General features: G+C 49.7%; 1 protein-coding gene across 1 annotated transcript; it reads right to left on the bottom strand.

Annotated features, from left to right (window-relative positions):
* Positions 1–1,421: 1,421 nt before the first annotated feature.
* Positions 1,422–27,536, bottom strand: pcif1 (phosphorylated CTD interacting factor 1). The gene is made up of 16 exons (XM_080493765.1): positions 27,438–27,536; positions 26,549–26,707; positions 26,356–26,480; positions 26,155–26,280; positions 25,227–25,360; positions 25,001–25,155; positions 24,775–24,922; positions 17,593–17,676; positions 17,412–17,511; positions 17,171–17,330; positions 16,485–16,654; positions 8,788–8,874; positions 8,518–8,702; positions 6,073–6,166; positions 5,831–6,006; positions 1,422–4,415 (listed from the first exon to the last, which is right to left on the bottom strand). Exons 2-16 carry the CDS (start codon positions 26,673–26,675, stop codon positions 4,100–4,102), a joined length of 2,187 nt encoding a protein of 728 aa, XP_080349891.1. The 5' UTR covers positions 26,676–26,707; positions 27,438–27,536; the 3' UTR covers positions 1,422–4,099.

Here is a 27,536-nt window from a genome sequence, read left to right on the forward strand (position 1 = left end):
TTGTGCTGATTTCTAAACGATTTCATAAAGGGACGTCCGAATTGTCCCTCCTAACTCCTTAACTATCGACTTTACCTGAACCCCTGGATGACGTCACGGGGTTAAGGAAAGATGTTAGGAGGCTTCCTCAAGCCTCCTAACATCTTTCCTTACCTCCTTTAGGAAGCATCCTAACACCTTTCCTTAACTCCTTTAGGAAGCATCCTAACACCTTTCCTTACCTCCTTTAGGAAGCCTCCTAACATCTTTCCTTACTCCTTTAGGAAGCATCCTAACACCTTTCCTTAACTCCTTTAGGAAGCATCCTAACACCTTTCCTTACCTCCTTTAGGAAGCATCCTAACACCTTTCCTTACCTCCTTTAGGAAGCCTCTTAACATCTTTCCTTACTCCTTTAGGAAGCCTCCTAATACCTTTCCTTACCTCCTTTAGGAAGCCTCCTAACATCTTTCCTTACTCCTTTAGGAAGCATCCTAACACCTTTCACTAACTCCTTTAGGAAGTCTCCTAACACCTTTCCTAACTCCTTTTGGAAGCCTCCTAACACCTTTCACTAACTCCTTTAGGAAGCCTCCTAACACCTTTCCTAACTCCTTTAGGAAGCCTCCTAACACCTTTTACTACCTCCTTTAGGAAGCCTCCTAACACCTTTTACTACCTCCTTTAGGAAGCATCCTAACACCTTTTACTACCTCCTTTAGGAAGCATCCTAACACCTTTTACTACCTCCTTTAGGAAGCCTCCTAACACCTTTCCTTAACTCCTTTAGGAAGCCTCCTAACACCTTTACTAACTCCTTTAGGAAGCATCCTAACACCTTTCACTAACTCCTTTAGGAAGCCTCCTAACACCTTTCCTAACTCCTTTAGGAAGTCTCCTAACACCTTTCCTTAACGCCTTTAGGAAGCCTCCTAACACCTTTACTAACTCCTTTAGGAAGTCTCCTAACACCTTTCCTTAACTCCTTTAGGAAGCCTCCTAACACCTTTCACTACCCCTGTGATGTCATCCAGGGGTTAAGGTAAAGTCCATATATAGGAGACAGGAGGGCCTTATTAGACGAGCCCTGAGGTAAATTCACCTTCTAGGAAATGGTGTCAGACTGAAGATCTGTCTGTCTGTGTGTCTGTCTGTCTGTCTGTGTGTCTGTGAAGGAGGAATTTGAACTTAACCCAGGAATACCTTCCTGTGGTTGGTGTGTGTGTGTGTGTGTGTGGTTCTATACACTGGAGACTTTCCCTTTATGAGGTCATGAGTTGGTAAATGTCTTTCTTGTAGGACAGGTTGGAGGACACAGGTCTCTGCTCATGGTTCAGACTGGGCTGAGTGAGAGTGGTCCCCACTGCTCCTGTAAAGTCCAGTTAAAACAAAGCAGGTCATGTGACTGATGTCAGCTGGGCGGAGCTCAGTGAAGCAGGACTCTGTGAGGGAGGAAATATTTTACTGAAGAGAAGCTGCAGTTTGTCTGCAGGACCAGGGACACACTGTATGTACACTTTCCAGCTCAGAGGAGCCCCCCCCCCCCCATGAAGGTTAGAGGAGCTGGGCGGAGCCAGCATTATCAAACAGGGTGGCGCCACAATGTTTCCATGACAACACATTTGTTTTGAACTGACAGATGTCTGTAGCAGCACAGACAGGTACCACACCACCTCATCGTCCATGTGTTTGCTCCAGAGACAACATAGTACAGGGCACAGGGACGGAACGGCGTCAGAGACAATACAGGGTCAGTGACGGAACAGGGTGAGGGACAGAACGGGGTCAGTGACGGAACAGGGTCAGGAACAGATTCAGGGTCAGATACAGGGTCAGTACAGAGTCAGGGTCAGTACAGAGTCAGGGACGATACGGGGTCAGAGACGGAACAGGGTCAGTGACGGAACAGGGTCAGGGACAGAACGGGGTCAGAGACAACAGGGTCAGTACAGAGTCAGGGACGATACAGGGTCAGTACAGAGTCAGGTACGATACAGGGTCAGATAGAGAGTCAGGGACGATACAGGGTCAGAGACAATACAGAGTCAGGGACAATACGGGGTCAGAGACAATACAGAGTCAGGGACGATACGGGGTCAGAGACAATAGAGTCAGGGACGATACGGGGTCAGATAGAGAGTCAGGGACGATACGGGGTCAGATAGAGAGTCAGGGACGATACAGGGTCAGAGACAATACAGAGTCAGGGACAATATGGGGTCAGAGACAATACAGAGTCAGGGACGATACGGGGTCAGAGACAATACAGAGTCAGGGACGATACGGGGTCAGAGACAATACAGAGTCAGGGACGATACGGGGTCAGAGACAATAGAGTCAGGGACGATACGGGGTCAGATAGAGAGTCAGGGACGATACGGGGTCAGATAGAGAGTCAGGGACGATACGGGGTCAGATAGAGTCAGGGACGATACGGGGTCAGATAGAGAGTCAGGGACGATACAGGGTCAGAGACAATACAGAGTCAGGGACGATACAGGGTCAGTACAGAGTCAGGTACGATACAGGGTCAGATAGAGAGTCAGGGACGATACAGGGTCAGAGACAATACAGAGTCAGGGACGATACGGGGTCAGAGACAATACAGAGTCAGGGACGATACGGGGTCAGATAGAGAGTCAGGGACGATACAGGGTCAGATAGAGTCAGGGACGATACAGGGTCAGATAGAGAGTCAGGGACGATACAGGGTCAGATAGAGTCAGGGACGATACAGGGTCAGATACAGAGTCAGGGACGATACAGGGCCAGTACAGAGTCAGGGACGATACAGGGTCAGATAGAGAGTCAGGGACGATACAGGGTCAGATAGAGAGTCAGGGACGATACAGGGTCAGATAGAGAGTCAGGGACGATACAGGGTCAGATAGAGTCAGGGACGATACAGGGTCAGATAGAGAGTCAGGGACGATACAGGGTCAGATAGAGAGTCAGGGACGATACAGGGTCAGATAGAGTCAGGGACGATACAGGGTCAGATACAGAGTCAGGGACGATACAGGGTCAGATAGAGAGTCAGGGACGATACAGGGTCAGATACAGAGTCAGGGACGATACAGGGTCAGATAGAGAGTCAGGGACGATACAGGGCCAGTACAGAGTCAGGGACGATACAGGGCCAGTACAGAGTCAGGGACGATACAGGGTCAGTACAGGTGTGAGAGGTGGGAGGAGCCAGCTGAGCTGAATGTGTTACAGATACATTTCTTGGTAATGACACTTTGGTTCAGTTAAAACATCTTTGAAAATGTTAAATTAAACCAAACAGAAAAAATAGCAACACAGACAGACTGTACATTATCTACATGCTGATGTCACCTGACAGGACAGCCGGCAGCCAATCAGCTGCAAGATGTCCGCTTACAAAGTGGGAGAAGCCACAGCTGGTCCAAACGTTGACGTTCTCGATTCAAACAAACCAACAGGGGAACTTTCTCAAAACGATAAATACTTTTATCTAAATATTTTACATTTACAAAAATATAAGGAAAAGAAAAGAGAAATAATCATAATGCACAAAAAAACAATTAGAAAAACGTTTGTTCTGAGACGAGAACCATAAAGAGACAGCCGCTGAGACCAATTGCAGCCCACCCCTTTGAAGGACCAATCAGGAGCCTGCTCCCCCCCCCCATCTTCCACGACCACAGGTCGCACACGTTGGCTCACCTGTCCACAGGAGGCGGGGCCACAAGCAGGAGAAGTCTAATAGAAACAATAGCTGCCTTGTCAACCAATCACAGAACCCCATTGCTGCGGAGACCAATCAGAATCTGTCCAGTATCCCGGGTCATACGTGACAGGGTCACAGGTGAAGGACAGTTTCTACTGGGGATCGTGGTTCTCGTTGGCGATGCAAAGCCACCATATGCTCCAACCAATCACAGGAGCCGATGGCAGCAGAACTAAAAGGAGGAGCATCATAACAGCCAATGGCAGAGTTCACTGAGGTCTTGCCTCTGGTGGCAGAAAAGCATTGTGGGTCTGAAGTAAGGATGTGCTACAGGTGCTGGTGAGGGACAAATCAAAAGAGAAATACAGACAAATGAAGCACCCATTTCACAGGTGAAGGCGGAGCCACAACAAGCTCCGCCCTTTCCTACATGGTGGCAACCTTTTCTCGAGGACTGCTACTACTGCTCCCACCGCCATTGTTATTGTTGTTGTCATGGCCACCAGGAGACGTCACATCGCTGGACATCCTGTCGGAGGGCTTGGGGGCAGAGTCTCTGTCTCCGGGAATGATGTGGGCGGGGCCAGGTGAGGACAGAGACGAGGATCGTGATAAAGATGGCCGATACGCCGCCGTTAGCTCAGACAGACGCTCTGCCGTTGGAGACCACTTCGCAAAGCCGGCGTCATTCTGCAGGAAAAGTACTGCAGTACCATGAACCGCCCGATAGTACATGTCCTCCCTGAAACACAGGGATAGCTGAAAGTAGACAAACTACTACAGTACAGTGTGGTATCATTCAGTACAGTGTGGTATTATTCAGTACAGTGTGGTATCATTCAGTACAGTGTGGTACCATTCAGTACAGTGTGGTATTATTCAGTACAGTGTGATACCCTTCAGTACAGTACAGTGTGGTATCATTCAGTACAGTGTGATATCATTCAGTACAGTGTGGTACCATTCAGTACAGTGTGGTATTATTCAGTACAGTGTGATACCATTCAGTACAGTGTGGTACCATTCAGTACAGTGTGGTACCATTCAGTACAGTGTGATACCATTCAGTACAGTGTGGTACCATTCAGTACAGTGTGGTACCATTCAGTACAGTGTGGTACCACTCAGTACAGTGTGGTACCATTCAGTACAGTGTGGTACCATTCAGTACAGTGTGGTACCATTCAGTACAGTGTGGTACCACTCAGTACAGTGTGGTATCATTCAGTACAGTGTGGTACCATTCAGTACAGTGTGATACCATTCAGTACAGTGTGGTACCATTCAGTACAGTGTGGTACCATTCAGTACAGTGTGGTACCATTCAGTACAGTGTGGTACCATTCAGTACAGTGTGGTACCACTCAGTACAGTGTGGTACCATTCAGTACAGTGTGGTATCATTCAGTACAGTGTGGTACCACTCAGTACAGTGTGGTACCATTCAGTACAGTGTGGTATCATTCAGTACAGTGTGGTACCATTCAGTACAGTGTGGTATTATTCAGTACAGTGTGGTATTATTCAGTACAGTGTGATACCCTTCAGTACAGTACAGTGTGGTATCATTCAGTACAGTGTGGTATTATTCAGTACAGTGTGATATCATTCAGTACAGTGTGGTACCATTCAGTACAGTGTGGTACCATTCAGTACAGTGTGGTATTATTCAGTACAGTGTGGTATCATTCAGTACAGTGTGGTACCATTCAGTACAGTGTGGTATTATTCAGTACAGTGTGATACCCTTCAGTACAGTACAGTGTGGTATCATTCAGTACAGTGTGGTATTATTCAGTACAGTGTGATATCATTCAGTACAGTGTGGTACCATTCAGTACAGTGTGGTACCATTCAGTACAGTGTGGTATTATTCAGTACAGTGTGGTATCATTCAGTACAGTGTGGTACCATTCAGTACAGTGTGGTATCATTCAGTACAGTGTGGTACCATTCAGTACAGTGTGATACCATTCAGTACAGTGTGGTACCATTCAGTACAGTGTGGTATTATTCAGTACAGTGTGGTATCATTCAGTACAGTGTGGTACCATTCAGTACAGTGTGGTATCATTCAGTACAGTGTGGTACCATTCAGTACAGTGTGGTACCATTCAGTACAGTGTGGTACAGCAGAGCGCAGCGTAGTAATCGTACCTCTTGCAGAGGTGCTGACTGCCGGAGCGGTACTCGTGCTCATACGCTGAGACGCTCAGCTGGTGGCGGAGGAACCGACTGCCCTCCATGCGAGTCAGGGCCGGGGTCACCGGGTCACGCCACTCGGGGACGAAGACGATGAAGGACAGAGGCTCTGAGGACCGGTCCAACAGGTCCTGACACAGAGAGTCCAGAGTGAGTCTGCAGCCCGGGACGAGCCAGACGCTTAGTGGAGTACTGACCTCAAAGTGCGTCACCATGGCATCCATCAGCTCCTCGCAGAACGGGGGGTTGGCTTCAAATGAGCCGCTGACCGGGGAGAAGGACAGGAACGGCCTGCAAACCCACAGCAACCCTCAGGTGTGGTCTAGTACTGTGTGTGTGTGTGTGTGTGTGTGTGTGTGTGTGTGTGTGTGTGTGTGTGTGTGTGTGTGTGTGTGTGTGTGTGTGTGTGTGTGTGTGTGTGTGTGTGTGTGTGTGAGAGTGAGTGAGTGAGTGAGCTAAAAGATGAGTGATGTATCGTGACACTTATGTGAGGCATGTCCAGGTGTGACTCGGCTGCGGCTCGGGTGATGCGGGTGAGGCGTGTTCAGGTGTGACTCGGGTGATGCGGGTGAGGCGTGTTCAGGTGTGACTCGGGTGAGGCGTGTTCAGGTGTGACTCGGGTGAGGCGTGTTCAGTTGCGACTCGGGTAGTGTGCTTAGGTGCGACTCGGGTGAGACGTGTTCAGGCGCGACTCGGGTGAGACGTGTTCAGGCGTGACTTGGGTGAGGCGTGTTCAGGCGCGACTCGGGTGAGGCGTGTTCAGATGCGACTCGGGTGAGGCGTGTTCAGGCGCGACTCGGGTGAGACGTGTTCAGGCGCGACTTGGGTGAGACGTGTTCAGGCGCGACTTGGGTGAGGCGTGTTCAGGCGCGACTCGGGTGAGACGTGTTCAGGCGCGACTCGGGTGAGGCGTGTTCAGATGCGACTCGGGTGAGGTGTGTTCAGGTGTGACTCGGGTGAGGTGTGTTCTGGTGCGACTCGGGTAGTGTGCTTAGGTGCGACTCGGATGAGGTGTGTTAAGACGCGACTCGGGTGAGGCGTGTTCAGGTGCAACTTGGGTATTGTGCTTAAGTGCAACTCGGATGAGGCGTGTTCAGGCGCGACTCGGGTGAGGCGTGTTCAGGTGCGACCCGGGTAGTGTGCTTAGGTGCGACTTGGATGAGGTGTGTTCAGGCGCGACTCGGGTGAGGTGTGTTCAGGCGCGACTCGGGTGAGGCGAGTTCAGGCGCGACTCGGGTGAGGCGAGTTCAGGCGCGACTCGGGTGAGGCGAGTTCAGGCGCGACTCGGGTGAGGCGAGTTCAGGTGTGACTCAGGTGTGACTCGGGTGAGGTGTGTTCAGGTGTGACTCGGGTGAGGTGTGTGTTCAGGTGTGACTCGGGTAAGGTGTGTGTTCAGGTGTGACTCGGGTGAGGTGTGTTCAGGTGTGACTCGGGTGAGGTGTGTTCAGGTGTGACTAGGTGTGACTCGGGTGAGGTGTGTTCAGGTGTGACTCAGGTGAGGTGTGTTCAGGTGTGACTCAGGTGTGACTCAGGTGAGGTGTGTTCAGGTGTGACTCGGGTGAGGTGTGTTCAGGTGTGTTCAGGTGAGGTGTGTTCAGGTGTGACTCGGGTGAGGTGTGTTCAGGTGTGGTGTGTTCAGGTGTGACTAGGTGTGACTCAGGTGAGGTGTGTTCAGGTGTGACTAGGTGTGACTCGGGTGAGGTGTGTTCAGGTGTGACTAGGTGTGACTCGGGTGAGGTGTGTTCAGGTGTGGTGTGTTCAGGTGTGACTAGTTGTGACTCAGGTGTGGTGTGTTCAGGTGTGACTAGGTGTGACTCAGGTGTGGTGTGTTCAGGTGTGACTAGGTGTGACTCAGGTGTGGTGTGTTCAGGTGTGACTAGGTGTGACTCAGGTGAGGTGTGTTCAGGTGTGACTAGGTGTGTTCAGGTGTGACTAGGTGTGACTCAGGTGAGGTGTGTTCAGGTGTGACTAGGTGTGACTCGGGTGAGGTGTGTTCAGGTGTGACTCAGGTGTGACTCGGGTGAGGTGTGTTCAGGTGTGGTGTGTTCAGGTGTGACTAGGTGTGACTCAGGTGAGGTGTGTTCAGGTGTGACTAGGTGTGACTCAGGTGAGGTGTGTTCAGGTGTGACTAGGTGTGTTCAGGTGTGACTAGGTGTGACTCGGGTGAGGTGTGTTCAGGTGTGACTAGGTGTGACTCGGGTGAGGTGTGTTCAGGTGTGACTAGGTGTGACTCGGGTGAGGTGTGTTCAGGTGTGACTAGGTGTGACTCAGGTGAGGTGTGTTCAGGTGTGACTAGGTGTGTTCAGGTGTGACTAGGTGTGACTCAGGTGAGGTGTGTTCAGGTGTGACTAGGTGTGACTCGGGTGAGGTGTGTTCAGGTGTGACTAGGTGTGACTCGGGTGAGGTGTGTTCAGGTGTGGTGTGTTCAGGTGTGACTAGGTGTGACTCAGGTGAGGTGTGTTCAGGTGTGACTAGGTGTGACTCAGGTGAGGTGTGTTCAGGTGTGACTAGGTGTGTTCAGGTGTGACTAGGTGTGACTCGGGTGAGGTGTGTTCAGGTGTGACTAGGTGTGACTCGGGTGAGGTGTGTTCAGGTGTGACTAGGTGTGACTCGGGTGAGGTGTGTTCAGGTGTACATCTCACCCTCTGGAGCCGAAGAAGCCGTCTGTGTCTGGGAAGGCAGAGCAGAACTGTTTGAAGTAGCAGTTGAGTGGGGAGGCGAAACACTCAAAGGAAACTCCAAACTGTCGGTTCAACGCCTCAAACACAGCAACCGGCAGCGCCCCCTGCAGGCCTGTCCCCTCATTAGCACCGCTGCCAAACATCACCTAGAGACAGACGCACACATCTCATTAGCATTGTCACCACGTCGCCATGGCAACATCAGGGGCCAAAGAAGAGCAGTCAGCTGACCTGGTATCTCTTGAGGACGCACCAGACTCTGGAGAGGAACTTCTCGAAGCGAGGGTCGTCTATACAGCTGTACCGGTAGAGCAGCTCCTGGAAGGAGGAGGACAGGTGAGGCTACTGCGTCTGTACTGCGTCTGTACTGCGTCTGTACTGCGTCTGTACTGCGTCTGGAGCCCCCTTCACAGCAGCTCCTACTCCACTCGCTTCACAATGGAACTGCCCTAAAGACTATTGACCCCAGTTTACCAGAGGTGGCGTGTTATTGTTCTAACTGAACACCGTCAGCAGAGCAGCACAGTCAGGCAGCCCGGATGTGGGAACGGGTGGAGCAGACTGAAGGTGCTGATGCCTTCTGAACTAAAGTCTGTTTGCGTTCACATTCACTCCCATTGGACCCAATATTAATTCTAACAAGACGTCTCTTCATACGTTGCATTTCTGAAAGTGACTTAGTTTTTAGCTGTTAAGGAACATTTCACCCGTTTAGAACTCAACCTGCTGTTTGCTGGTTTCAGTCAACATTAATGTACAATGAAGTAGTTTGGATTAAAACATGTTCAACTACATTTAACATTAATTCCTTATTATCAAATGTTGATGGTGCCACATAATGGAAGTACCAGCACAATGTGCAGTGTCTTCTGCACTAGTACATTCAACAGTAAGGATCCCAGTATTATCCAACATTTCCTTTCAGAGTATATTAATGAACAACCAGTGCTGCAATATGCCAGATTCAGCTCTGCAGTCCTGTGAAGTAAAACCTCCCAAACACAGTACATACATTCTGTAAGTACTACAATGCATGTGAACATAACACACACTGGAAAACATACAACCTTACAATATATATGTACAGAAGAGTATTAGGGCCACTGAAGAACTAAAAAATAAATAAAAAACTGAGGTAAAAAAAAAGAATCCTCACGCACGCCGAGAAAAAGGTTGAAGTTTTTGGAAAAATAAACAAAACAAATACAAACTGGGAAAGTCGCTGTCATCTGGTCCATCCCTGATTATTTACCAATGGATGCCGAAATAATCCATTAAATCCCATCACTCCTACTATATAGGCATCATCACATTTCACAACGGAGTTCACCGGGTCCGGTGCCTATGTCCCTGGTTTCACCCGGGTCCGGTCCCTATGTCCCTGGTTTCACCCGGGTCCGGTCCCTATGTCCCTGGTTTCACCCGGGTCCGGTGCCTATGTCCCTGGTTTCACCCGGGTCCGGTGCCTATGTCCCTGGTTTCACCCGGGTCCGGTGCCTATGTCCCTGGTTTCACCCGGGTCCGGTCCCTATGTCCCTGGTTTCTCCCGGGTCCGGTGCCTATGTCCCTGGTTCTCCATAAGAAGTCAGTGTAGAGAGCAGCAGGCTGCTCTGTCTCTTCAAAGTGCCAATAGTGGTGTAAAGTGCACTGTGGTGATGAGCTGAAGCCTGTTCTGGGTTAGGGTTAGAGTTAGAGTTAGGGTTCACCACTTCAGGGTTAGGGTTAGAGTTAGAGTTAGGGTTCACCACTTCAGAGTTAGAGGGTTAGGGTTAGGGTTCACCACTTCAGAGTTAGAGTTAGAGTTAGGGTTCACCACTTCAGGGTTAGAGTTAGAGTTAGGGTTCACCACTTCAGGGTTAGAGTTAGAGTTAGAGTTAGGGTTCACCACTTCAGGGTTAGGGTTAGAGTTAGAGTTAGGGTTCACCACTTCAGGGTTAGGGTTAGAGTTAGAGTTAGGGTTCACCACTTCAGAGTTAGAGTTAGAGTTAGGGTTCACCACTTCAGGGTTAGAGTTAGAGTTAGAGTTAGGGTTCACCACTTCAGAGTTAGAGTTAGAGTTAGAGTTAGGGTTCACCACTTCAGGGTTAGAGTTAGAGTTAGGGTTCACCACTTCAGGGTTAGAGTTAGAGTTAGAGTTAGGGTTCACCACTTCAGGGTTAGAGTTAGAGTTAGAGTTAGGGTTCACCACTTCAGGGTTAGAGTTAGGGTTCACCACTTCAGGGTTAGAGTTAGAGTTAGGGTTCACCACTTCAGGGTTAGGGTTAGAGTTAGGGTTCACCACTTCAGGGTTAGAGTTAGAGTTAGAGTTAGGGTTCACCACTTCAGGGTTAGAGTTAGAGTTAGAGTTAGGGTTCACCACTTCAGGGTTAGAGTTAGAGTTAGGGTTCACCACTTCAGGGTTAGAGTTAGAGTTAGAGTTAGGGTTCACCACTTCAGGGTTAGAGTTAGAGTTAGGGTTCACCACTTCAGGGTTAGAGTTAGAGTTAGAGTTAGGGTTCACCACTTCAGGGTTAGAGTTAGGGTTAGGGTTCACCACTTCAGGGTTAGAGTTAGAGTTAGGGTTCACCACTTCAGGGTTAGGGTTAGAGTTAGGGTTCACCACTTCAGGGTTAGGGTTAGAGTTAGGGTTCACCACTTCAGGGTTAGGGTTAGAGTTAGGGTTCACCACTTCATTAAACAGCCTGCAATGCATTCTGGAGAAGCAGACAATGCCATGGCTATTTAGACTTTCTTTCAAAGTGCATGATGAAAAAAAATAATATCACATTGATCTTTGACTTGTTTATTCTCAAAATGCATGAAGATTTTTTTTTAACCTCTGAAGTTTTGTTTTTTTCAGTGGCCCTAATGATCGTACACAACATATGCAACTAAACACAAGAGAAAACACCATATTACAAAATAAACAACACAGCATGCAAAAAACACTACGTCTATCCCCAATGTGCAAAAGTTAAAGTGCCTTATCACACAATCCAAGTATTACCCACACACTCCCTCATACTCATGAGAAGAAAACAGGTCCCCGTGTACTAAAGCACCTCCTAGTGGTCACTAGTTTGATAACTGAGAAGCCATGCTTTATAGAAGTCATACTACAGTTTTTCTAAACATTTCACCTCAGTATCTTACGTCTATAAATGTTGTATTCAAAGTTTATTGCCCCAAAACCCTACCAAACCATACCAGGTGGAACCAGAATCCGACCCAGAAACCCTACCAGCTGGAACCAGAATCCGACCCAGAAACCCTACCAGCTGGAACCAGAATCCGACCCAGAAACCATACCAGCTGGAACCAGAATCCGACCCAGAAACCCTACCAGCTGGAACCAGAATCTGACCCAGAAATCCTACCAGCTGGAACCAGAATCCGACCCAGAAACCATACCAGCTGGAACCAGAATCCGACCCAGAAACCATACCAGCTGGAACCAGAATCCGACCCAGAAATCCTACCAGCTGGAACCAGAATCCAACCCAGAAACGCTACAAGCTGGAACCAGAATCCGACCCAGAAACCCTACCAGCTGGAACCAGAATCCGACCCAGAAACCCTACCAGCTGGAACCAGAATCCGACCCAGAAACCATACCAGCTGGAAGCAGAATCTGACCCAGAAACCCTACCAGCTGGAACCAGAATCCGACCCAGAAACCCTACCAAACCATACCAGCTGGAACCAGAATCCGACCCAGAAACCCTACCAAACCATACCAGCTGGAACCAGAATCCGACCCAGAAACCCTACCAAACCATACCAGCTGGAACCAGAATCCGACCCAGAAACCCTACCAAACCATACCAGCTGGAACCAGAATCTGACCCAGAAACCTTCCCAGCTGGAACCAGAATCCGACCCAGAAAGAGAAGTTCCTAAAGAAATGTAGACTCTGTGTCCGCAGCAGGATGCTTCAGAATGATTACTTAAAAATATGACGGGTCTGAATATGATCCTCAGGACCTGTTTCCACCACAACGTTTCAGGTGGCAACACCTAATCTGCTAAAAAAAAAGGACTGTGTTTCCACTGCAGCAGCAGAGACAACAATGTAGTTAGTCTGCCGGGCCACTGGAGGGCGCTGCTGCTTGATTTTGTAATGGAACTACACAGACGTGTGCAGAGAACCAAACACTATAAAGGTGAAGAGAATGGAGAGAACCTGACATCCTAGTGGACTGATGAGGAACCGGATTCTATCAGGGAGAGTCTCAACTATTAAACTACTGAACTGGACCATAAAACTAGAATATGGACCGCGGGTCGTACCACTACGGGTCGTACCGCTACGGGTCGTACCGCTACGGGTCGTACCACTACGGGTCGTACCGCTACGGGGCCGCCATGTTTGTTTACAACTGGGTGAGCAGGAGGGAGGGGGAGATGAGCAGGAGGGAGGGGGAGAAGAGCAGGAGGGAGGGGGAGAAGAGCAGGAGGGGGAGATGAGCAGGAGGAGGAGATGAGCAGGAGGGGGAGATGAGCAGGAGGGGGAGATGAGCAGGAGGGGGAGATGAGCAGGAGGGAGGGGGAGATGAGCAGGAGGAGGAGATGAGCAGGAGGAGGAGATGAGCAGGAGGGGGAGATGAGCAGGAGGGGGAGATGAGCAGGAGGAGGAGATGAGCAGGAGGGGGAGATGAGCAGGAGGGAGGGGGAGAAGAGCAGGAGGGGGAGATGAGCAGGAGGGGGAGATGAGCAGGAGGAGGAGATGAGCAGGAGGAGGAGATGAGCAGGAGGAGGAGATGAGCAGGAGGGAGGGGGAGATGAGCAGGAGGGGGAGATGAGCAGGAGGGAGGGGGAGATGAGCAGGAGGGAGGGGGAGATGAGCAGGAGGGGGAGATGAGCAGGAGGGAGGGGGAGATGAGCAGGAGGAGGAGATGAGCAGGAGGGGGAGATGAGCAGGAGGGAGGGGGAGAAGAGCAGGAGGGGGAGATGAGCAGGAGGGGGAGATGAGCAGGAGGAGGAGATGAGCAGGAGGAGGAGATGAGCAGGAGGAGGAGATGAGCAGGAGGGAGGGGGAGATGAGCAGGAGGGGGAGATGAGCAGGAGGGAGGGGGAGATGAGCAGGAGGGAGGGGGAGATGAGCAGGAGGGGGAGATGAGCAGGAGGGGGAGATGAGCAGGAGGAGGAGATGAGCAGGAGGAGGAGATGAGCAGGAGGAGGAGATGAGCAGGAGGAGGAGATGAGCAGTAACAGGCTCAGGAGCCTCCATCAGTCTCTGCAGGAGGGATTTGCACCATGAAAGAATCTTTCCACTTTGGGAGCCGGATTAAAAACTTTGCGGACACATTGGATCAGAACACTGGTGTTGTGTAAACGGACCCCCAAAGTGAAGAAAGTTTTGCGGCTACACTGGAATCCGTTGTGTAGACGGGTCCTCAGTTTGATAGGGTGAGCATGTTTTGTTTGAGTCAGGACCAAGCAGCTCACAGGAGCTCCTGCCAGCTGTCAGGGTCAATGTTAGGGTTCTCCATGTTCTACTGAACATCTTCAGCCTGTTGTTCTGGATAGAACTCAGAACATTTTGAAGCAGCACATCACACATCTCATGCTGGATGTGTCCTGGTATTAAATACTCTTGGCAGCGCTGCAGTACCGGTGGAAGAATCAAAGGGAGAACCTAAGATGACTGTGATTGTTCAATGCTCGCCGTTACCCTATGATGTAGCTCAGGGTCCGGGTTCTGATTGGCTCGTTGGTGCTCCTCCACCAAGAAGTGAAACGAGTCAGTGAGAGAGACAACTTTTTTCTCTTTTTTTAAATTGCGGGGCCACATCCCCCGGTATGGGTCTGCTTATCATAGTAAGAAAAGGACGGTGGCACAGTGGTTAGCTCCTACCTCCCAGCCAGAACGTTGTGGGTCCAGATATGGCCCAGGGTCTCCCTGGGTGGAGTCTGCATGTTCTCCCTGGGTGGAGTCTGCATGTTCTCCCTGGGTGGAGTCTGCATGCTCTCCCTGGGTGGAGTCTGCATGCTCTCCCTGGGTAGAGTCTGCATGCTCTCCCTGGGTAGAGTCCGCATGTTCTCCCTGGGTGGAGTCCGCATGCTCTCCCTGGGTGGAGTCCGCATGTTCTCCCTGGGTGGAGTCCGCATGCTCTCCCTGGGTGGAGTCCGCATGTTCTCCCTGGGTGGAGTCCGCATGTTCTCCCTGGGTGGAGTCCGCATGCTCTCCCTGGGTGGAGTCCGCATGCTCTCCCTGGGTGGAGTCCGCATGTTCTCCCTGGGTGGAGTCCGCATGCTCTCCCTGGGTGGAGTCCGCATGTTCTCCCTGGGTGGAGTCCGCATGTTCTCCCTGGGTGGAGTCCGCATGTTCTCCCTGGGTGGAGTCCGCATGTTCTCCCTGGGTGGAGTCCGCATGCTCTCCCTGGGTGGAGTCCGCATGCTCTCCCTGGGTGGAGTCCGCATGCTCTCCCTGGGTGGAGTCCGCATGCTCTCCCTGCGTGGAGTCCGCATGTTCTCCCTGGGTGGAGTCCGCATGCTCTCCCTGGGTGGAGTCTGCATGCTCTCCCTGGGTGGAGAGTGCATGCTCTCCCTGGGTGGAGTCTGCATGCTCTCCCTGGGTGGAGTGCATGCTCTCCCTGGGTGGAGTCTGCATGTTCTCCCTGGGTGGAGTCCGCATGCTCTCCCTGGGTGGAGTCCGCATGCTCTCCCTGGGTGGAGTCCGCATGCTCTCCCTGGGTGGAGTCTGCATGCTCTCCCTGGGTGGAGTCCGCATGCTCTCCCTGGGTGGAGTCTGCATGCTCTCCCTGGGTGTGCGTAGCTTTGTTTTTATACTGATACTATAGGCCACTGCAGTTCTTTCTGAATGTATAGTTTACCTTTTGGCAGTTGGTACTGCAATTTAAATTCGGTGCAGAAAGATGTTGAAGCACAGTGGCGTTAAATACTTGACAGTTTGAAGCAGTTTTCAATAAATTATTGAATTTAAAAGTACATGGGTTCTGTTGTTTTTTTTAAATTGTGGTATCGAATCGTGGAAATTCACAGGTATTGTATGGACTACTGAGATTCTGCTATGGTGACCACCCTACTGGTGACAGAGGCGTGGCTGCTCCGACCACCACCAACATTCATTCACCATCCAGACCCGGTCATACGAGGCAACGTGGGCAAAGTGCCTTGTCCAAGGACATAATGACCATGACATGGATTGAGTGGGTTTCGAACCTCCAACCCTCCGGCTATTGGACGACCGACTCTACCACATCACGTGTGTTTGTTGGAGTGTGAGCTCAGTGTTGTTACACATTTACAGAAAATACAGTTCTGCAGTTAATTTGCAATTCATTCACATCATTATTTAACGCTATTCGACACGCACTTTTAACCGCTGGTTTTACACAGTCACACTACAGCAGGATGGAGAGGGTCACCAGGGTTCACAATGAGGGTTCCAGGGTCTTCAAGCGGGGGTGCAAGACCGACCCAGCAGGACCCGCAGAACTACCTGGGTACTAGACCCTGAAGGAGAAGCCAACAGACCCAGCAGGTCCCGCAGAACTACTTGGGTACTAGACCCTGAAGGAGAAACCAACAGACCCAGCAGGACCCGCAGAACTACTTGGGTACTAGACCCTGAAGGAGAAGCCAACAGACCCAGCAGGTCCCACAGAACTACCTGGGTACTAGACCCTGAAGGAGAAGCCAACAGACCCAGCAGGTCCCACAGAACTACCTGGGTACTAGACCCTGAAGGAGAAGCCAACAGACCCAGCAGGTCCCACAGAACTACCTGGGTACTAGACCCTGAAGGAGAAGCCAACAGACCCAGCAGGTCCCACAGAACTACCTGGGTACTAGACCCTGAAGGAGAAGCCAACAGACCCAGCAGGTCCCGCAGAACTACTTGGGTACTAGACCCTGAAGGAGAAGCCAGCTGGGAATAAGATGGTATGAAGGGGATGATGAGTGTTTCTTGCGTATGCACCCACCAGCTTGCTGAAGTGTCCTCTGTTGACTTTGACCATCTCTCCTCTGAAGCGTAAACAGGCCACGTCATTTTCAAAGTGCAGCTCCACTCGGGGAAGCGCTGGCGAGGTGATGGACAGGCGGACGGGAAAACAGTAGACCAACCGAGACTGAGGCGATGACGCACACACCTCTGCAACACACAAAGAACTCAGGTGTTTGACCAGCTATAGGCGGGGCACATGTATACCTGTGGGCGGGGCACATGTATACCTCTGGGCGGGGCACATGTATACCTGTGGGCGGGGCACATGTATACCTGAGGGCGGGGCACATGTATACCTGTGTGTGGGGCACATGCATACCTGTGTGTGGGGCACATGTATACCTCTGGGCGGGGCACATGTATACCTGTGTGTGGGGCACATGTATACCTCTGGGCGGGGCACATGTATACCTCTGTGTGGGGCACATGTATACCTCTGGGCGGGGCACATGTATACCTGTGTGTGGGGCACATGCATACCTCTGGGCGGGGCACATGTATACCTCTGTGTGGGGCACATGTATACCTCTGGGCGGGGCACATGTATACCTCTGTGTGGGGCACATGTATACCTCTGGGCGGGGCACATGTATACCTGAGGGCGGGGCACATGTATACCTGTGGGCGGGGCATATGTATACCTGTGTGTCAGCATATGCATACCTGTGGGAGGGTCCTGCAGCAGGCTCAGGTGTGTGTGGCGCAGGCGGCGGCTGTACTCGGCAGACAGCTGGTAGATCTTGGAGCAGATTCCCTCCACCGAGTCTTTGGCCACAGCAGCAACATGAGGACCGCATTGCTGCCTCAGGTGCTCCAGCCGGTCCTGCAATCACACAGTACTACTGACTCACACCGTCACCGCTCCACATCCACCTGGATTTTGAGAACTGAGGTCAAAGGTTACCATGTAGTCCTCCTTGCTGGCCGAGTGGTCACGGCGCAGCCAGCTCATGGTATCCTCGGCATTCCACTTCACCACCTTCCTACTCTCTGGGCTGGCGTTCCTGCATAGGTCAAAGGTCAGACCAACATTATCATCAGCTCGCCCTCCACCTGCTGAACTCCGATTAGTCCATTTGACGTACCTGGAGTCAATCATCTTTTTGGCTGCTTCAGCATATTTAAACAGCAGCTTCCTGGCTTCCTCTTTGTACTTGATACGGGACAGCCTGAGACAGACACACACACACACACACACACACACACACACACACACACACACACACACACACACACACACACACACACACACACACACACACACACACACACACACACACACACACACACACACACACACACACACACACACACACACACACACACACACACACACACACACACACACACACACACACACACACACACACACACACACACACACACACACACACACGTCAGTAAGCCAACATCTAGAATTAGTATTGATGATGAGGTGAAGGAGAAATGTCTAATGAAAAGCAGTGAGAACAATCCTGCATGTTATTGGACCTCAAGGAAGGAAGGATGGGATGGGAAGGAAGGATGAATAGATCGGATGACGGAAGGAAGGATGGGATGATGGAAGGAAGGATGGATAGATGGGATGATGGAAGGAAGGATGGATAGATGGGATGATGGGTGGAAGGATGAATAGATGGGATGATGGAAGGAAGGATGGATAGATGGGATGATGGAAGGAAGGATGGATAGATCGGATGATGGAAGGAAGGATGGATAGATGGGATGATGGGTGGAAGGATGAATAGATGGGATGATGGAAGGAAGGATGAATAGATGGGATGATGGGTGGAAGGATGAATAGATGGGATGATGGGTGGAAGGATGAATAGATGGGATGATGGAAGGAAGGATGGATAGATGGGATGATGGGTGGAAGGATGAATAGATGGGATGATGGAAGGAAGGATGGATAGATGGGATGATGGGTGGAAGGATGAATAGATGGGATGATGGAAGGAAGGATGGATAGATCGGATGATGGAAGGAAGGATGGATAGATGGGATGACGGAAGGAAGGATGAATAGATGGGATGATGGAAGGAAGGATGAATAGATGGGATGATGGAAGGAAGGATGAATAGATCGGATGATGGAAGGAAGGATGAATAGATGGGATGACGGAAGGAAGGATGGATAGATGGGATGATGGGTGGAAGGATGAATAGATGGGATGATGGAAGGAAGGATGGATAGATCGGATGATGGAAGGAAGGATGGATAGATCGGATGATGGAAGGAAGGATGGATAGATGGGATGATGGGTGGAAGGATGAATAGATGGGATGATGGGTGGAAGGATGAATAGATGGGATGATGGAAGGAAGGATGGATAGATGGGATGATGGAAGGAAGGATGAATAGATCGGATGACGGAAGGAAGGATGGATAGATGGGATGATGGGTGGAAGGATGAATAGATGGGATGATGGAAGGAAGGATGGATAGATGGGATGACAGGTGGAAGGATGAATAGATGGGATGATGGAAGGAAGGATGGATAGATGGGATGATGGAAGGAAGGATGGATAGATGGGATGATGGGTGGAAGGACGAGTGTGATCATGGGTGGAAGGATAATTGGGATATTGGATGGATGGAAGGATGGGTGGGGTGATGGAAGGATGGATGGAAGGATGGGTGGAAGGATGGGTGGAAGGATGGATGGGTGGGGTGATGGAAGGATGGATGGAAGGATGGGTGGGGTGATGGAAGGATGGGTGGGGTGATGGAAGGATGGATGGAAGGATGGGTGGGGTGATGGAAGGATGGGTGGGGTGATGGAAGGATGGATGGGTGGGGTGATGGAAGGATGGATGGAAGGATGGATGGAAGGATGGGTGGGGTGATGGAAGGATGGATGGAAGGATGGGTGTGTAGTTCGCAGTGTTGCCAGTTACCTTGAAAAAGTAATCCATTACTGATTACCAGTTACTCCTTTAAAAAGTGACCGAGTTACTTTATTGATTGTTTTTTAAAGTAACTAAGTTAGATTACATGTTACTTTTTAGTTGCTTTCAGCAGCTGCCGACAACATGGAAGGGAAACAACTGTTGCTCCCCGCCTCCTGCACCATGTTTATAGTTTAACCTTTATTCTTTATTGTATTTATACCTGCACCATGTTTATAGTTTAACCTTTATTCTTTATTGTATTTATACCTGCACCATGTTTATAGTTTAACCTTTATTCTTTATTGTATTTATACCTGCCTCCTGCACCATGTTTATAGTTTAACCTTTATTCTTTATTGTATTTATACCTGCCTCCTGCACCATGTTTATAGTTTAACCTTTATTCTTTATTGTATTTATACCTGCACCATGTTTATAGTTTAACCTTTATTCTTTATTGTATTTATACCTGCCTCCGGTACCATGTTTATAGTTTAACCTTTATTCTTTATTGTATTTATACCTGCCTCCTGCACCATGTTTATAGTTTAACCTTTATTCTTTATTGTATTTATACCTGCCTCCAGCACCATGTTTATAGTTTAACCTTTATTCTTTATTGTATTTATACCTGCCTCCAGCACCATGTTTATAGTTTAACCTTTATTCTTTATTGTATTTATACCTGCCTCCAGCACCATGTTTATAGTTTAACCTTTATTCTTTATTGTATTTATACCTGACTCATGCTTTGATTATCACATTTTTTATAATTGCTGGTATTTATTAACTCCGTGATGTAGTTGTTGTCTGTTGTTGCATTATTCATCTATTCATTTATTTGCACTGCCTGCTGAAAAGGGGCGGGGCTTCCTGCCAATATATCTTTTTACTCAAGAAAATTACAAGAATGGTGGAACATCTCTGCAGTTGAGTTCTTTTTACAATGTTCAAGTTTATTGATTATGTCTGTCAGTTCCGATTCTTTTGTGCAACCTGAACGCACCGTTAGAGCGAGTTGGCCTGTGATTGGCTGAGAGCGGAGAAGGGGGCGGGTCATGTGAGCTTGCGGAGCACGGTGAGGATACTGCCTGTGTGTGTGTGTGTGTCCATTTGGAGGAGAACAAAGCAGCGGCCCGGTTCTGTTTAATAATAACGAGGCTTTACAGAGAAGAAACTGGTCCTGCTGGACGCTACAGTAGTAGGGCACAGTGACTTGGAGAAGTAACTTTAATCTGATTACGGGTTTGGAAATAGTAACGTGTTAGATTACTCATTACTGAAAAAAGTGGTGACATGAGAGTAACGCGTTACTGGCATCACTGGTAGCTCGACACCTGAGATGATCTGAACTCATGTTGGGTTCATTCACCATGAACATGGAGAGTGAAAGTACCCGATGGTAGTGGTGTGCCAAAATATCGATACTACGATATATCGCAAGATTTCGTCTTGCCGTACATTATCGATACGCTCACGCCAAATATTGATATTCAAACAATAAACAGCGAGCCGTTCTAAACAGATTCTCTCACAAAAACCTGCAAGTTTAGATTGACAGAATCACTACTTCAAGCATCCACATGATGGCGCTTCGCATGAGTGTGGGTGCTGCAGTCGCTCTTAGAAAGGAAATTCAAAAAAGAAGAAGTACAGGGGAAAATGGCTCCAGGTGGAGGATTAGCAAACAGCAGAGAAAAACATGTAAAAGACGCACCGTCGAATTTCAGGTCTAAAGTATGTAAAGTATGTAAAGTATGTAAAGTATGTAATGTAGGAGCCCACTTCAGCTTTTACTTCACTGACAATGGAACAACGCAGGATAAAAAGTTCACAATCTGCAAGAACTGTCTGGCAAAGGTGAAGCACACCGGCAACACAACGAACATGCATAGCCACCTCGTCCGCCATCATCCTGAGCTTTCTGTGGCGGAGGAGACGCTTAGCCATGCTAATGCTAACGTTTCTGTAAGCCAGCCTACAGTCAACACCGTGTTTAAAGCAAAGCTTCCTTTTGCATCCCCCAGGGCTGCGAGTATTGCCAAGTCCATGTGTGTATACATTTAGTTTGTACATCGTATAGATTAGACTACATTTCAATAAGATTGTGATCGTGAATAAATGATACAGCTTAAAATATGCTCCTAATTTCAGTATTATCTCATTATTTCTTGTAGTTCTAAGATGCTCTGTTCTTGCATTAAAGCATAGGCAAGCTGAATTTGATAGGTTACAAAAAACATATAAATTGGTTATAATTTATAATAATATAATTATGAAAAGTGTAAATGTACATTCAATTCACATTTATAATAAAAGTTCCGTTCTGTCCTGTGTTTTTTCATTAAGGTAAGAGAGAGTACCACTGACCTCTGCACCCTGGATGAGACTGACATCTCAAATACCAAAGAGGTTGAGCAAGCAGGGTTAGGGTCATGACCCCAACCCCAACCCTAAACCTAACCCCAACCCTGACCCTAACCCCAACCCTAACCCCAACCCTGACCCCAACCCTAATCCCAAACCTAACCCCAACCCTGACCCCAACCCTGACCCCAACCCTAACCCCAACCCCAACCCCGACCCCAACCCTGACCCCAACCCTAACCCCAAACCTAACCCCAACCCCAACCCTGACCCCAAACCTAACCCCAACCCTAACCCAACCCTAAACCTAACCCCAACCCTAAACCCAACCCCAATGCTGGAGACCACAAATATCATGTGTGAGGAGAAGAGCCCAACATCTTCATCATGGCTCCGCTCCAGGCCCAGCTACTGAGTGACCCAACCAGCACCATCATAGTTCCGCTCTAGGCCCAGCTACTGAGTGACCCAACCAGCACCATCATGGCTCCAGGCCCAGCTACTGAGTGACCCAACCAGCACCATCATGGCTCCAGGCCCAGCTACTGAGTGACCCAACCAGCACCATCATGGCTCCGCTCTAGGCCCAGCTGCTGAGTGACCCAACCAGCACCATCATGGCTCCAGGCCCAGCTACTGAGTGACCCAACCAGCACCATCATGGCTCCAGGCCCAGCTACTGAGTGACCCAACCAGCACCATCATGGCTCCAGGCCCAGCTGCTGAGTGACCCAACCAGCACCATCATGGCTCCAGGCCCAGGTACTTAGTGACCCAACCAGCACCATCATGGCTCCAGGCCCAGCTACTGAGTGACCCAACCAGCACCATCATGGCTCCGCTCCAGGCCCAGCTACTGAGTGACCCAACCAGCACCATCATGGTTCCGCTCTAGGCCCAGCTACTGAGTGACCCAACCAGCACCATCATGGCTCCAGGCCCAGCTACTGAGTGACCCAACCAGCACCATCATGGCTCCAGGCCCAGCTACTGAGTGACCCAACCAGCACCATCATGGCTCCAGGCCCAGCTACTGAGTGACCCAACCAGCACCATCATGGTTCCGCTCTAGGCCCAGCTACTGAGTGACCCAACCAGCACCATCATGGCTCCGCTCTAGGCCCAGCTACTGAGTGACCCAACCAGCACCATCATGGCTCCAGGCCCAGCTACTGAGTGACCCAATCAGCACCATCATGGCTCCAGGCCCAGCTACTGAGTGACCCAACCAGCACCATCATGGCTCCAGGCCCAGCTACTGAGTGACCCAACCAGCACCATCATGGCTCCGCTCTAGGCCCAGCTACTGAGTGACCCAAACAGCACCATCATGGCTCCAGGCCCAGCTACTGAGTGACCCAACCAGCACTAATGAAGATTCCTCTTTTGTCAGAGAGATCCAGACCACCATCCACCCAGACCTGTCCAAGCGACATGACCCCAAGTTTCAGTCTCTGCAGTTCCTACTGCTACAAGATGTTCAGGACACGTAGACCAACTACAAGATGTTCAGGACACGTAGACCAACTACAAGATGTTCAGGACACGTAGACCAACTACAAGATGTTCAGGACACGTAGACCATCTACAAGATGTTCAGGACACGTAGACCAACCTGAGGGAAATGGCTGCTGCTCTGAAGGTATTAGGACTCATTTTAACAGTAGTAGGTCATCTTCTCTCAGTTTCTCTGCTGGATGCCATATATAATCATTATCTAATCCATACATGCACAAAAATAAATCAGATATAAAAATCTATAAATAAATAAATCAAAGTTATTATTAGTACTAAAAAGAGATGCATAAACATGTAAAATTCATAGTAACCGTTTTTAGACTTGGTATGACCTAAAATCATGTTTTTAAATAGTAATGTAAAGAGTATGTCACTGTTCAGTTTCTTCCAGGAAGATGCAGACATAGATGAATCTCTAGTGAGCCCTACTCCTACTGAGACCAGGAGGGAAGACCTGAGCAGCAGACTCCTGAGACCAATGCACACACCAAAGAAGAAGAGGAAGTCTGCACCCGCTGATCTCCTTGGGCAGACCTTCAAGACCACCCACCGTCACCTGCCGGCTACTTCCAGAGCTGACACAGAGGTCAAGCAGTACCTCGATGCTCCACCTCTACCACTGACTCACGCCTACCCACTCCTTGCCAAGCTGGCCCAAAGACATCTGTGTGTCCCAGGGACCAGGGACCAGGGACCAGTGTACCGGCGGAACGCAGGGGACAGAATCAGCTCTGAGAGGAGCGGTCTCACCTCTGAGCATGCTGACCTGCAGTACAGGCTCAGGTTAAACTTTACACAAGTACTAAGCACAAGTTAAATGTTTTCAGGTTTTCAAGTTTACAAAGAACAAATTAGTATTAGCACTGAAATGTATGTGCAGTCTGCAGTGCAGGTTTAAACTAAACTTTACACAAAGGTGGGAAGTATAAGTAAAATATGTGCCAAGGTTTTCAGAGACCGCCCAGTTGTTTATATTAGAATACACTGACTGAAATGTTGATTTTTTTATGTGCCAGAACATTTTCCAGTTTTCACAGAACAAGTTCATTCTGCTTGTTAAGCAACACTGACATGCGTCCTTGTGTACAGAGGTTAATAATAGGAGCATTGAAATGAGTATTTTCTGCCTTCATTTTGTTTTTAATGATTTTACAGACATGATTTTGTATCAGTCTTCCGATAAAAACTTAAACACAACACAAGGATATTGGACTAGTTATGGTCAATGTGTGTTAAGAAGAGCCACGGTGCAGTACACACTTTGTATTACTTGGCTGTCATTCATGTGAAATTGACTGACAATGTTTTATAATTCCTGTGAAATGGATTCAGTGCCGTCAATAAATTCAGAATTTCTTCAGTGACAGATATCGTGATGTATCGTGGATGAAATTTCTTGCAATATATGGATTATCACAGAATTGCTGTATGGTGTATTATATGGTGATAGTAAGGTATCGCGAGGTACCTGGTGATACCCAGCCCTACCTGATGGGGATGTCGTTCATCACCTCTCTGAACATGGACGGGGAGATAACTGGCTCACAGTCACTGGGCAGCAAAGGGTCGTGACCTTTGTCTATCACCTTCCTCTCCAGCAGCCAGCGGTTGAAGGACTCTCGAGGCGGGTCGATGCCTGAGCCACAGACAGGTGTGATACAGGTGTGATACAGGTGTTGGTACCACAGGTGCAGGGATATGGGGGAGCGCTCACCTTCTCTCTGGTGGCACAGCTCGTGGTAGTGTTGCCTCAGTTTAGTGACCAGCTGCGCCCTCTGCAGCTCGATCTCTGGGTGGGGAGGCAGGTGGCTGGTGGGTGGGTGTTCCCTGATCACAGCATTGGTCTGGATATCGAGGTCCCAGTAGACCCTGCAGAACACCACCACCTGGACAATCAACACTGACCTACTGAAAGCTGATAAATGGTGACCTATACTCACACTGCTGGTCTGTATGGGGTGGGGGCGGGACTTGGCGCTGTGGGCGTGGCAGGAGGGGCCTGTTTGTCTTCTGGTGCAGCACTCCAGGGTTTGACCCCAGGGGTACTGGGAGAGATGGGTGTGGAAGGTTCCACCTGAAAAAACACACATGCTGAGTGGACTTGGTTTCCCAGAACCCACTTCACCAGGCGGGTTAACTTTACTGGAGGTGAGATATAGGCCAAAAAAACCCTAAACATTTTTAATTTCCCAATAACAACCTGACGATAGTCTTTCTAATGTGATTTCTTTACACGAGCTTCCCAGCAGATCTATGGTTGGACAAAGTTTCAGCACAGCAGCTCGTCTGTATTCTCTTAAACGTGCTCATTCAGTTGAACTCCGTTCCCATCCTAATATCTGGCCAATGTTTACGTTACATGATTTTTCATATTGCGCGTGTCTACTGAATGACTTAGGGATGGTTTGCTGAGTGCTTTGTGCAGATTTACTCAGCTTGGGTGTACTTGTGCAGGTGTGACACAGGTGTGATACAGGTGTGACACAGGTGTGACACAGGTGTTGGTACCACAGGGACAGGGATATGGGGGAGCTCTCACCTTCTCTCTGGTGTTGACTCAGGTCAGTGACCAGCTGGGCCCTCTGCCCCTACCAACTTGCAAATATGCAGTTTGACATATTTTGCAAATAACTTTATTTTGAGCGACATCAGTCCGTTCAGAACCGAACCATTTCCAGGCTAGTGAGGTCGACCCACCTCTCGCCACTAAGAGGGGAGATACCTGCATATTTCTATGTACCTCCATGTATGTATCTCTATTTACTTTTCGTTTTTCTTTTCAAGATAGTGTAAATAAATACTGAATAGTGTAAAATTACACATCGTCAAAACAACATGTACAATATATCGCACACTTCTACCATTTACCTTAGCCCGTTTGAAGCTGTTTGGCGCCACCCCCTGCTCCTCCGAGCTTCGCCTCTTCCTCTGGCCATTACCAAGGTTACCATCTCCACCTTCTGCTGGAGCCGCATTCAGACCCAGAGGATCAGACTGTGAACAGGAAGTTCAGAAAGATCAACAACCAATCACAGAGCATTCTGTTGTTTACTGTTGATGAAGACTCACAATGACATCGTGCTGACCAAGCACTGGCACCTCCCACAGACTCTGGTTGGTGAACCTGTTGAAATAATAGGGCCGGTTCTCCCTCCGAGACCAGCACTTGGACCACCCAGCCTGGACCAGCTCGTCTGGACACACACAGACAAGTGAGACACAGCCAGACAGAGAGGACATGAACACACAGAGACAGGTGTACCTGGGAGCTCCGGTGTTTTGGAAGCAGTTGTTGGAGAAAGGGGAGGAGCCTGAGAGGAGGCGGCGCTTGAAGGAGACATCATCATGGTAGCCTCCCCCTTCACGGATCCCTGGCTGTCATTGGACATTTCTGAAGCTGGTCAGTAGGACATGGACCTACCTGCAGGGTGTGACATCACACAGGTGAGACAACACAACACACAAAATACAGTGGTGGGTCCTCCAGCAGGTGAAGACCACAGACACACTGGATGGTGCCTGGTGTTGACATGTGATGTCATGATGTACATCTGGCAATAATTGATCAACTAATGACAGGCGAACTGAGCAGGTGTGTGCTACCTCTCGCTCCACCAGAGTGGCGGTAAAATCTGCTGTTTTGATTGGTTCAGATCGATCCACAGCAGCTCCATGGAGTGTACGCGCGGGCACGTAAAACTCTTTGATCATAAACGAGCGCCACGGTTACGCGCATGCGCCCGGCAGGCTTTGGAAACAAACAGGGAGGGGGTGGGGGGGGGTGCAACAAAAGGCTGCGGCTGCTCCGGCGCCACATCCTGACACACGGACTCCGCAGAGGTCCTCCGTGGGGCTGAACCGGACCACAATGCAGTGGACCGGTTGACAGCCGTCAATAAACTGGGTCAACAAGGCTTTTCGGCGCGGCCAGCGCGACATGAGCTCACGAACGCAGCCGCTGCTCCGGCGCCACTTTTACACAAGATGGCGGACACGCCCCTACCGGAGCCCTGCGATCCCGCGCAACGTTTCTGCCCCACACCTCAAACCCTTGTACTCCGCACCTCGTTAACCCGTCCCAGCGGGAGCACTGGATCTTCCCCGGCGTGCGAGTGCGGTCGGACCGGTCCGGCGTAGCCCTTGATTCTTACCTGAAGCGGCTAAAAGTGGACAGCTGCGGGTTGTGCCTACTGCTTTCGGGTCCTCCGCTCCGCTCCCTCCCCGCCTGCTCAGACATCTTTACAGGGACC

This window comes from Lipophrys pholis, assembly GCF_963383615.2.
Source record: "Lipophrys pholis genome assembly, contig: SCAFFOLD_51, whole genome shotgun sequence".
NCBI lineage: Eukaryota > Metazoa > Chordata > Actinopteri > Blenniiformes > Blenniidae > Lipophrys > Lipophrys pholis.

Bases quoted from the DNA above. Each gene is read 5' to 3' on its own strand.
- pcif1 (XM_080493765.1), bottom strand. From the start codon at position 26,675: ATGTCCAATGACAGCCAGGGATCCGTGAAGGGGGAGGCTACCATGATG. The intron at 17,512-17,592 runs GTACGTCAAATG...TGACCTATGCAG, and splicing joins AAAAAGATGATTGACTCCAG to GAACGCCAGCCCAGAGAGTA. The intron at 6,167-8,517 runs GTGAGATGTACA...GTGGGTTTGCAG, and splicing joins GGCTTCTTCGGCTCCAGAGG to GCCGTTCCTGTCCTTCTCCC.